Below are 12,504 nucleotides of genomic sequence, written 5' to 3'. Positions count from 1 at the left end.
ACCACACTACCACAAATAGAGCACGTTGGGTTTACATTGAGCCCTGTACACTTTTGGGGGAAATTCTGGACTCTTTGAATGATATACCCTCTTAGTGATATGTCCTATAAAGAGACAGCTTCCTACACTCATTGTTAAACCACTTCTATATTCCTATGTATTTCAACGAGATATATATATATATATATATATAAATCAAATACGGGTGTTGTTTCTTCTTGATCAGACGTGTTCTATGGCCTTAATTATGCTTGCTAAGTTTCATGGTTCTAGTAGGCCCAAAACCCATTTGATTCAGAGTAGTACATTCGCACACTAATGCTAAGTGTAACCTTGTTTTCAGTGATGGCAACTAGAATTAGGGTTTTAGGAGAATAAGGAACTCATTATTGTATTCGTGAATATGTTCTCCTCAAGGGTGCCTCGCGCGTTTTCCAGGACAATATCTTGCTACCTGCTCATTAGATACGCTTTTACTGAAACAAACAAGTTTCAATCAAATAAACAAGTTTCAATCACGCAATTAGGGTTCATACACCTGTACAGATACATACAATGTCCTAAATTGTATCTTAGCGTTAGGTTCCTACTAACCCTTTCTTAGCAAGAGCTCTGGTCAGTTCAAATAATAGTCTTTTTATTATTTGCTATGATGCTCGCTATTTATGCAATAAATGCATGTTAGACTTAAGGCCCTTCCAGCATGTAACGTTTTATTCTAAATATCATGTAAACTTATTTTGCTGTTTTCTTCCAATTCAATAATGTACTTGGTCCTATATCTTGCCTTGTTTGAGACCTCAGCGGCAGAATGCTTTTCCAATGCACCAATTCAGTTATTTAACTTCTATTTCTTTCATTCTACCCAACTGAGGATGGCAGTGTCTATATTTGTTAACTCAATGAAACAATGTTAACCAGAGGTCAGTGGGCAGATGTTCCGGCAAGTAAAAGATGCGAACACTTGCTTCCAGCACCAAATGCAGGTAGCATTCAAAATTAGCAGAGGGTCGCATACAAAAAAAATCACATCTTTAAGGAAAGATATGATTTTCTCTAAATATTACACACACGCATTATCTATTCAAGCAGAATCAGACGCATCGCATGAGGGGACAATGTACGTTGTTCTACGAAGAACAGAAATACTTTAAATTAGGGTGACAGTAGTAGATTTATACCTCACTAAAGCCAATCAACACTTTTTGATAAGGAAGACGCCCAATGCATTTTCAAAGTAGCACTAAACAGATGGCAACTGTTGTTTTCTTTCGAGTAGGTCAGACTCCAGCATTTAGCCATTAGTGCAGACAAATGAAAATCTCACACCAGCAAAGACAACCAATTCAATAAAACACAGTAAGTTGATTGTTGGGCTAACACAGATTATTTGATTTTTGGATACTTACATTCGGGCATCGGGCGTGCTTTCATCAATACTGTCATCATCATCCTAAAAAAAAAAAGAGGGGGCTAAAACACTGCATACAGATTTTTTAATAACTTTTAAAAGTTCAGCAAACTGTCCATCTTAACTGCCTCACAAACATCTCATAGCATGAACCCTCATTTACTAACAAACTTGATCTAAACAAGCAGCCTTTCCCACCAGCTCCCAATCATGCCAGGTCACCTTGCTGAAGATCTGGTCCTTGGTCTCCAGCCAGATTTGGAAAAGTGCATTCAGCTCCTTCTCACTATCCTGGGTTGGGCCTGTTAGAGGCAAAGACAAAGGTGAATGCTAATGACCACAAGTGGTATTAAGCTTATACAAAGATATTACACTACGAAGATAAGAGTTACATTGAGTTATTAGTCTAGACCTAAAATTAGATAAAACCAACTAAGTCTTTCAGCATGGTAAGCATTACATCAATCATGCTGTTCACTGTCCAACATGTTTTACAAACTGTAAATGTCATCCACGCCACGGTTATTTGAATTCTCCAACACCGGTAAGGAATGCCACTAAGCTTCCCAGCTAATTCTCTAAATACCAGTATTTTAAGTGCACTGCATTCTGGGTCATACAGCATCGGTGAATTGATAATTAGCCAGTGTACAAGAGGTGGGCAGAGTCTTCCAAACAAAGTTAGTATTTTGATTCACAAAAATATTTAGTTTAAACTGTACATTTCTAACATTCTTCTGGTGATCTTCACACAGCACACACATTGGGATACTGGGTGGCGATGTAGACACTAAATGGAGTTGTGCAGTAATTTGCATGCAAAGTAATACCATTTATACAAACAATCTCACACTGCAGATTGCACAGTGGTGCAATACTGCGTATCTCTTCGGTATTTTCATATTCTGGTGTGCCCAATTATCTCCTCTACAATAACAGAGCAACGGCCACTATCCCAGAGGTTCTCTAACAAAGTGGATCACTTGGACTGGGACGGCAGTCCAGCAATCCTCGTGGGCAGAAAGGCTTGCAATAACATCATGCAGTAGAATAAAGAGGCTTTGGGGTATGAAGGAGAAAGCTATCTGAAACTCCAGATGAATTTTTATGATGGCATTTCAGCCACTTACCAATCCACTTCCACTGCATTGTCTTCTCCCGAAATTCAACAAATGGGGGGAAACTAGCAGTGCCTGGAAGAATAAAAGGAAATAATAGAACCACACTCAGAAACAGATGACACAAAAAGAAAAGATAACACTTAAGGCTTTGAAAGCATGTAACAAAATCAACAGCATCAAGTACCCAAACATTCAAATTCAGGCAATAGATGCCTGTGGAGACAGAATGCACTAATATGCCAATGTCCAAAGCAGCCTATTTTCCCAAGCTGCGCTTCCAGCCATATTAGCGGCTTCCTTTAAGAGAAGGAAGCATATGGTGAAAAACAATGAATCCAAAATTCAGTGGGCCCTTTCCACTTATTAATAGTATAGAGACTTATTAATAATACAGGGCTCCTCCAATAGGTACATAGTCTAGTCGGCATAGTGAAGGATGTGCAGAGAGATATACCACACCGTCAAAATTTGACCTTTCTGGTCAAGGTACAAATAAGGCTTCTCGCCGCCATTTAGGTTTCGCATGCCACTCCTTACTCCCAGGAAATGCTCATGTTTAGAAGTTGCCACACAAATTATGTCTGGTATAAGTGATGGTTTCCATTCCTATTCCCTTACTTGTTACAAGGGAACAGCATAAGTTATATGTGAAAAAGCAACTTACACGTTTCCCCTCCAAATAAGGCAATTAGCCCATCAATACATGGCTACTGTAATGTTTGACTAGTTACCTTAACATGAAACCCATATTCAGCCTTCTTCCACAGATTACCTTTCCTTTCACCAGTGAGGTACAGCAGGGCTGGGTGCACCAATTCACACCAGTTTGGGGCAGAGGAGAACCAGAGGTTTAGGGTGCTTGCAGGTGATGACTGCCATTCCAAAACTCGATCCTCCAACTGAAATTATAAATATCAATCCATTCACAGGCTGGTAAAAATTGCAAAAATAGGAGAGAGTTACTGACCCTTTGGCTCGAACAAGTAAGGGGAAAGGCTACCCTAAAAGTTGGTGCTCAAAGCTATTCAGAGCAACAACATGAGGATTCAGGAGTACAATCAGTTAGCCAAGGAAACCAACATTCTTAAATACACTGGAGGAGCGAGCCTTGGGACCTCATAGGCTGCAAAACAAATACATACCATAATCTGATATTGAGGCAGTGCCACATATCGATGTCTCAAAGTGCTACTTCATCATTTTGATAAAAGACCAAGCATTTGTAATAGTCGCAAGGTAGCTCTTAAAGAGGATGGCAATGCTGCTTGTAGGAAGCTGGCTCTCTATATAGTGCACCAAAACGAGGTACACTGTTCAGAGTGTCCAGGCAACCTTTATTGGTTTACAGACTCAAGTAAAAAAAACAAATGTTCTCTTTGGTGGTAGTGTGGGCGTGCAGTTTGGGCTTATCAGAGGTTAGTACTAAGTATTTGTTGCACTCACAGAGGAAATAAATGAGACACACTCAAGAATAAATCCAGGACATTTTTATATAAATTGCAACACCAAGAACTTCGGTATCAAGTAAGTACTTTTCGAGATTGATTTTTACAGGTAAGTAAAATATTCACTTAACATGGAATTATCTCCAGGCCTGAGACTGGATCCGGAAAATGTTCTTTGCCACAGCATCTCTGCGCTCCGTGGAGGGTCGGTACCACGTGACTCCGCCCTGACGTCGTCCGCGGGCATGGCGTCAGCAAGGTCACATAAGCCCCACTCCGGCTCGCTGACATCAGATTTCTTCAGGGAACTTTTCTGCGTCACAACGCAGAGCCACCACAAACAAAAACTGTGAAAATACGGGAACAGTGTGCGAAAAAATCTGAGACATAAAAAAGGGAGGAGCGAATGGAGAGGAACAGTGCCATTCAGAGAAGTGGCAGGCACTGTGGCACTGAGAGTCATAGGAGGGAAGAGCAGAACATAGCTGCTGCGTAGCAACCTTGCATGCAAACACAATATCCTCCCAGGGGCAGAAAAGCATTTGAAAATAGTCACAGCAGACAAAGAAGGCCTGCAACCACAGTCTATTAACAGTGAAGGACAACAAGGCCAGAACAAAAGAGTAACGGCAAATTGCCCCAAGACCATACCAGCAAGGAGAGGCGCAGCCCCTGTAAGGAGCTAAAGGCTGAGGAACAGCCAAATGACCCCAACTCACAGGACTACAGAGGAGTCCGAAATTCCAAGCAATGAAAAAGGGTAGAAGATCAAGAGTAGGCCCCACACTGGAAGCCCAGGGTGCAGGGATGCAGAAGAACCCATGAACCCACCAACCAATTACCAGAAAGGAAGGAGTGGATCAAACAAACAGAACAAAGCATTCCGCTAGGGAGGAAGTGAAAGAGGGCACTCGCAGAAGACAAAACCACCCAAAGGTAGGAGAGTGCAGAAGACCAAACTGAAGGTCCTCGCAGAACGGGGAGGAAGGGCGTGAAGGAATCTGCGGCTAGAATTGTCTCTATCAGATACACCATTACCAAAGGTAAGTAACTTGTTCATCTGATAGAGACTACTAGCCGCAGATTCCTTAACGTAGATTAGATACCCTAGCCGTACCCGGAGGGGAGGAGGGCCTGCGAGAGAACCCCTTCAGTAGGAAAAACACAGAGCCCCAGCGGGGGACGTGTAATGGGGACAAGAAAGGCGGGCCAGCACCCCCCGAGCCGACGCAAGCAAGGCAAGGTGAAGGGAGGCCAGAAGACCCCAAGCCCAATCAATGTACCATAGACATATGCCAGAAGAACCCGGAGGGACAGAGAACAGCAGAGGAGTACCGAGGAAAAAATAACCACCTCAAACTCCAAAGAGAAGAGGTAGAAATAGAGGCAGAGCTCGCCACAAGAGAACACACACAGTGAAGGGAAAGCTGAACAGGCATCAGCCCCGAGGCAGCGGACAAGGCAGAAACGGCTCTACAAAGCAGGCGTGAGAAGCAAGACATTGCCGCACAAAGCTCCAGTAGAACAATGGGCAGGGGTACAAGGGTGTATGCCAAGGCCCACAGTAGTAGACCAGAAAGAGCAGGCATGCGCAGCCGGCAGCTGGCAACACCTTGAAGCAGTGCGCCCAGAACAAGCAGAGCGGAAGACGAAGGCAAAGGCCGGGGAAATCCAGAGAAACCCCCAAAGGAAGACCATGCCAGCCACAAACCGACCCACAAAATGAAGTGGGACCAGCCAGAAGAGGAATACGTAGGACGGACCTAAGCCGTCAGCCAGCAGGCCTAAGCGCCGGACAAAAAGGCGGAAAGATCACAATGCAACTCCGCATACGGCATGCCAAAGCCGGTCCAGTAATGCAGCGGATACTGAAGAGGACAGAACCTGGAGCAGCGCAAGCTGCGCCCAAACAAGATCAAAAAGACCGCACCAGCAGTATACAAAGATGCCAGGAAAGGCGAGGAACCCGGAAAAAAGGGGGATCCACACCCTCCCAGCGTAGGACAGAGGTACACAATAGCTACAAGTACCCCACTTGTGGTAGGACACGTCCCAAAGAAAACATGGGAACCACTCTTAGGGGAAAAAATCCCACATCAGAGGACAAGAACATAAAGGACCTGCGTTTAGAACCACAGTCGGCTTATTAATCAGCCCAAAAATACACAATTGCCAAAAGGGGCTGTACCAGCAGCCAACAGTAGAGAGGGGCCAGCCTAAGGACCCCGAAGGCACGGCAAACCACACATAACACACAGACGGTCCAACCGAAACACTATTTTCCAGAAAAAAGGTGGGATAACGTCTTCCACAAAACACAGGAGGACCAACAAGCCAAGCTTACGGAGGGGGAGGAGGATGGAGCCCCGCAAGGAGCCGTTGAATGGCAGAGTCTGCGTGGGTGTTAAACAAAAGAACCCCATCAAAAGGCAGGTAAACCAGACGCTCCCTAATATTCTCAGGAAAAACGCCGTCCCGCAACCAAGCGTGGCAGCGGAGAGCCACAGAGCTGGCCATAGTACGGCCGAGAGCATCAGCAACATCAAAGGCCACACAGAAAATGAAAGCAGCTAATTCTTGATCATCCAACACATGGTGCAGTAGATCAGGGCGGGCACCTTTGTGGGAGACTCGAGCCAAAAAGGAGTCCACAGAATCCCAAAGGCTGGAGGTAGACCTGAACAACACACAAAGCGTGTTGAGCGCTCGCAAAGCAGCACTGGAGTAAGCGAAGATATTACGCCCCCAAGAATCCAACCACCGGGCCTCCAGTGACAGAAGAAACAACACTGAAGGCAAGGAAGGAAAAGCAGTCTGCAGGAGAGGGCCCTGGGTAGAAGGGTGGAAAGAAAGACAGACTGGGTCGTGCGTAGCAGGACGGTGGCGGGTTAGGAGTGGTTGAGGCACCGGGTCACCCGTGGCAGGACGCCCCCAGGTCCCTAGTAGAGAATTGTGGAGCGAAGTTTCGAATGGAAGAAGAAGCTCCCGTCCACCAGAGCCCTGGTGGAGAACTTCCAACAGATGATCCGTAGAAAATGGGGTGACGGGGTCACCCATCCGCAAAATGCCAGCGGCCATGGAAGAAACTAGTTACTTACCTGTACACTATAGTTCTACAGTATTATCTTTCATAGATTCACATGCTTGTATCTTCCCCGTCGTCATGGCGGGAGCCTCATGGTAACAGAATGACCAAAGCAGTACCATAGAGAAGAAAAAACTGCAAAGAAAAACCCCATAGGGAGTGAATTATTTGGTAACCAGACCTCCTTATTGTTTGGTCCAAAACTCAGTAAAGCAGCAGTAAGCCCTGAAATCACACTCCCCAGCAGAACTCTCCTACATCAGATTTCCGGCCCCAAGTGAGAGACATGGATATACTCAGAGGTAAAAGGTTCTACCTGAGAATCGGGGAGGTGGGCGGGCGCTTGTGAATCTATGAAAGATAATACTGGAGAACTATAGTCTTTCATAGATTCACATGCTTGTATCAGAGTAGCAAGTAGTACCAAAGAGAATTAGCGTTTCCAGGATAGAACCCTAAGATTCAGGTTCTGCTCCTAAACATTGTGTTGTCATAAACATTAGACACCATCCACAATAAATGAATAATCTCTGTAAACCTTGAAAATTAGAACGTATTTCACATAAAACAACCCTAAGTTAGTACATAAATTAAACATTGATCATCAGTCTGTGTATTCTTGCACTTATTCCTATGCATATTTATGTATTCATATACATTTTCATACTTAAATGAATAATTGAATAGAGAAAATACCTTATTGAAATAGACGCCGAAGGACGGCTTGCCCCAATGCCGTGTCCTCCTTCCACGCAGTATCTAGACAGTAGTGTCTAGTAAAGGAGTGGATGCTCTTCCAGGTCGCTGCTCTGCAGATTTCTGGCAGCGACACTCCTGCAAACAAGGCCGTTGAGGTTGCCATCTTTCTAGTGGAATGCGCCTGTACTTTGGAGCGCAGTGGTTTTCCAGCCTTCTCATGAAATTTGACAATAGCAGAAGTAATCCATCTTGAAAAACTTGATCTGGATAAAGACAGTCCTTTTCTCTGTCCCTCAAAAGCAATAAACATCTGTTTTGATTTTCTGAAAGGTTTTGTCCTGTCAATATAGAATTTTAAACATCTAGTGAGTGTAAGGCCCTCTCTGCTTCTGTTGACGGATTTCCAAAGAAAGCAGGTAATATTATCGGTTCATTAGGATGAAATATTGAAGGGACCTTAGGTATGAATTTAGGGTTCGTCCTTAATATCACCTGGTCCTGATGAAACTGAAGAAAGGGTTCGGCTATTGAGAATGCTTGTATTTCGCTAACTCTCCTCGCAGATGTAAGGGCCAAAAGCAATGCTGTCTTCCATGATATGAATTGCAGGTTTGCTTCATGTATTGATTCCAATGGTGGCTTCATAAGTTGAGACAGCACTGTATTGAGATGCCAAGGGATCGGAGGGCGTTGGATCGGAGGGAACACCCTGAAAAGCCCTTTGAGAAATTCCTTGATCACTCTATGCGACCAGAGTGAAGGCTGATTTGGTGCTCTCCTATATCTCGAGATTGCTGCCAAGTGCACCTTCAAAGAGGCATATGAAAGACCTGCTTTCGACAAGTAAAGAAGATATGGCAAGATTTGTTCAGGAGAAACTGTAAGAGGATGTAGCGCCTGAGATGCGCACCATTGACAGAACCTTTTCCATTTTGCCACATATGTTTTATTTGTGGAGAGTGCTCGAGATTGGGATAATATGACCCTGCAATCTTGAGGAATGTTCAGAGATTGGAACTCATGCTCGTGAGGTTCCATGCTGATAAGCTCAGCGATGTCAAATTTGGGTGCATGGTGTTCATGGAGATCAGGTCCTGAGTTATCAGGAACTGCATCCTGTTGGACGCTGAAAGTTGGAGAAGCTCCGAGAACCATGCATGTCTCGGCCAAGCTGGAGCTATTAAAATCACACAACATGGCTCCGACTTCATTTTGCGGAGTACTCTTGAAATCAAGGGGAATGGAGGAAACGCGTAGGCGAACATTCCCGTCCATTTCAAATGCAGCGCATTTCCCAAAGATCCCTTCTGAGGAAATATGCTTGCGAACTGTTCGCACTTCGAGTTGTCCTGGGTTCCGAACAAATCTAATGTTGGCGTGCCCCACCGCTGAAATACTCTTTAAAGCTGTGCATGGTTTATTTCCCACTCATAAGACACACTGGCTGTTCTGCTGAGGACATCTGCCTTTGTGTTGTGTATACCCAGAATGTGCTGAACATGTATGGAAATTTTGTGACGTATTAGCCATTTCCCAATCTTTTAAGCCTGTGACGAGAGTAGTTTCGATCCTGTCCCTCCCTGTTTCAAAAGATAGAACATTGTCGTTGTACTGTCTGTTTGTATCATCACGGTAGAGCCACATATTCTGGGAAGAAAAGCCTTTAGCCCCAGGAATACCGCTGTCATAACATAACTGTGACGTTAAGGTTCGAAAGCCAGACCTTGTACCAGGTTCTCTCGTAGCTTCCACCATGACAGAGTCTTCCTCATTTGAGGAGATATGGTGATCCGATCCTCGAAAGACCCCTGAGATTGAATCCACTGTTCGTCGAGGAGCTCCTGTAAAGGCCTCATCTGAAGACGGCAGTTTGGAACCAGTGGGATACAGGAAGACATCATTCCCAACAAGGATTTGTATATTCTTACTGAAGTGTACTTTTTTGACAGCAGTGTTGAAGTCAGACTTCAAATTTTTCGAATCCGCTCCTCCGACGGATATGCTTTTGCTTCCTTTGTGCAGAGCAAGGCCCCTAGAAACTGAAGCGATTGAGAAGGCACTATTGATGATTTTTCTAGATTGAGACGCAGACCCAAACGTTGAAAGAGATCCATGCAGCATTTTAGGGAAATCTGGACTTTTCTGTAAGATGGACCTTTTATAAGCCAGTCGTCCAGGTTTGGGAAAATTTTATGCCCCTGCAATCTTACGTGAGCTGCGACTGGAGCCATGCATTTTGTAAAGACCCTTGGTACTGATTTCAGACCGAAGGGCAACACCTTGAACTGAAAGTGGCGTCCCTCCAGTACGAAACGCAGATACTTTCTGTGTTTTAGATGAATCGGGATATGGACATAAGCATCCATAAGATCTAGTGATGCCACGAAATGTTTTTGTCTTAGGAGCAAGAGAATCTCCTGCAGTGAAAGCATACGAAAAGGAATTTACTTGATGTACTGGTTCAGATCCCTAAGGTCCAATACCTGCCTCCATTTTGAAGTTTGTTTCTTTTTTATCAGAAAGAAATGTGAGTAAAATCCTTTTCCTCTCTGCCGAAAAGGAACTTCCTCTATAGCCCCCTTCTGTACAAGCGATAGAACTTCCGCTTTTAGTGCTGAGAGATGTTGCTGATGTTTGAAAACTGGGGGTTGATTTGGTGGTATTTGAACAAACTCTAGGGTATGGCCTCTGTGTATCACATCCAATACCCATTTGTCTGAAGTTATTGACATCCAATGCTTCAAGAAGAGAGACAGATAATGGTCGTTGTCGGGTATAAACCAGGTGGAGGGCGCCCTGGGTAGGTCATTGTCGCCTATTAGACTGCTGTGTTTTGCCTCTAGCCGTAGTTTTACCTCTGGACTGCTGGTGAAAAGAGGTGCTTGAGGATCGATATTGTTGATTGGAAGGATATTGCCGGTAATTTTGTTGGTTGTAAGGCTGGTACCTCTTCGACTGGTACAATGATCTTTGACCAAATTGCCCTCTCGCTCCTCTCCTCCGAAAGGATTGAAATTCGCCTTGCTGAAGGGACCCCAGCGCCCGCGCCGTGTCCGTATCTGCTTTAATGCCCTGGAGTGTGTTGTCTATATGTTTTCGAAAAAGATTTTCACCATCAAAAGGCATGTCCACTATCTTGGCCTGTACTCTGGGCCTAAAAGAAGTAGCTCTCAGCCAACCTTGCCGTCTAAGCGCCACTTCTCCTGCCATTTGACGAGAAGCCATCGAAGATATATCCATTGCGATTTCAATGGATTCAGAGGCCGCTTTAGCTCCGTCTTGCAGAATAGCTACTGCTTCTTCTTTCTTATCATCTGGCAGGTGAGCCAAAAGTGGTGCTATATCTGACCACATCTGCCTGTAATAATGGCTGATGAGGGCGATAGCATTTGCCGCCTTGATGGTAGAGGCTGCCATTATTGCAAACCTCTTTCCCGCTCCATCCATTCTTCTTCCTTCTTTATCCGGCGGAGCCATAGATGTGGAGACAGGATTTTTAGAGTTTCTCTGCGCTGCCTGCATCACCACCAATTCCGGTCTAGGGTGACCTATCAAACACGCAGGAGAAGTTTCTGGCGCTCGATATTTTTTCTCAATCCTTGGGACCGACGCTGCTACTGAAGCTGGTGTCTTTAGAATCTTAAGACCCTCATCCCATATATTATGTATGATTGGGATCGATCTGGTTGACTTTCTGGAGTCCTCTTTAAAATCGTATAAGAAACATTCTGTTTCTTGAACCGGCATGTTTAAGTCGAATCTTTTAGCAGCCTTTTCGATAATATCGTGAAATCCCCCAATGTCTTGAGGAGGCGAATTCGCTGGGGAAAGTGATGGTGAAGGAGTTGTTGGCAAAACGTACTCATCCCATGCTATTCCTACACACTGGTGCCGGGGCTGCGGAGCGCTGCCGATCTTCGCGACTGCTGATACGTGCCTGAGCGGCAGATTATAAGAACTTCAGCTGGACTGTGGACTGCGCTGGGCTGCGTGGTCTGGAGCGCATAGGAGCCGGGGGCACCACATGGACCCACGCGGCGGTGGTGGCTGCATCGGGTCTGGGCGGCGGCAGTGGGGAGACCTCCCCAGCCTGGGCAGACACCTGGTAACGCCGTTATTGTAAAGTACTGCTTGGTGTGGGCGGCGGCGTCCTGCTGTGACCATCGCAGCATACCTCGGCCGGCACTGGAGAGCCTTGCATGGCGGTGAGGAGTGCCTGGAGGGCGTAGAACTGCTACTGCGGCTGGGGCCCTATGGTAGACGCACGCTGTGACATCTGCGGTGGGGGTGGGGAGATTGGACACGTTCTGGATTGGTGTATATTGATGTGAACACGGTCTGTTGTACCCTGCCTCCCCCCTCTCCTCCTCCACCACCCCCCATTGCTGGCACACTACACAGGAACTCAAAGTCTCCCCTCCATACAGGGGGTACGGATAAGTAGGACGACAGCGTTGCAGGGTGGGGTGTATTCATACTTACGGGGAGGCATGGCGCAGAGTGCGGCCGGCTGCTGTAGAAGGTAGATTGGCACCCGGAACCTTCGTTAAAATTACAGCGACTCCCCCCACGACGACGCAACATATGTGCGAGCTGAGGCGAGTGTGCTGACGAGTCGGACGCACTGTTCACTACTGAGGGCTTCATCACCGCACGGGAGGGCGTCGTATTGCCCGCGCGGAGACCAGTGAGGCCACGGGCACGTCTAGGACAACGCGATGGGTAAACCAGACCGCAACCAAT

General features: G+C 45.7%; 1 protein-coding gene across 3 annotated transcripts in view; it reads right to left on the bottom strand.

Moving 5' to 3' along the window:
• Positions 1-12,504, bottom strand: part of NFRKB (nuclear factor related to kappaB binding protein) — a 1,053,863-nt gene that overhangs the window by 719,344 nt on the left and 322,015 nt on the right. For all 3 annotated transcript variants that reach the window (XM_078681973.1, XM_078681971.1, XM_078681974.1), the window contains exons 11-14: positions 3,305-3,431; positions 2,542-2,604; positions 1,634-1,713; positions 1,410-1,453 (exon numbers count right to left, since the gene is read on the bottom strand). In XM_078681973.1, the coding sequence (XP_078538099.1) occupies positions 1,410-1,453; positions 1,634-1,713; positions 2,542-2,604; positions 3,305-3,431 (314 nt within the window). The remainder of the gene's footprint in view (positions 1-1,409; positions 1,454-1,633; positions 1,714-2,541; positions 2,605-3,304; positions 3,432-12,504) is intronic.

The sequence above is a fragment of the Lissotriton helveticus genome, chromosome 3_1 (genome assembly GCF_964261635.1).
Source record: "Lissotriton helveticus chromosome 3_1, aLisHel1.1, whole genome shotgun sequence".
In the NCBI taxonomy this organism is placed as follows: Eukaryota; Metazoa; Chordata; class Amphibia; order Caudata; family Salamandridae; genus Lissotriton; species Lissotriton helveticus.
The sequence above is the reverse complement of the archived record's forward strand: the minus strand, read 5'-3'. Positions and strand labels throughout refer to the sequence as shown.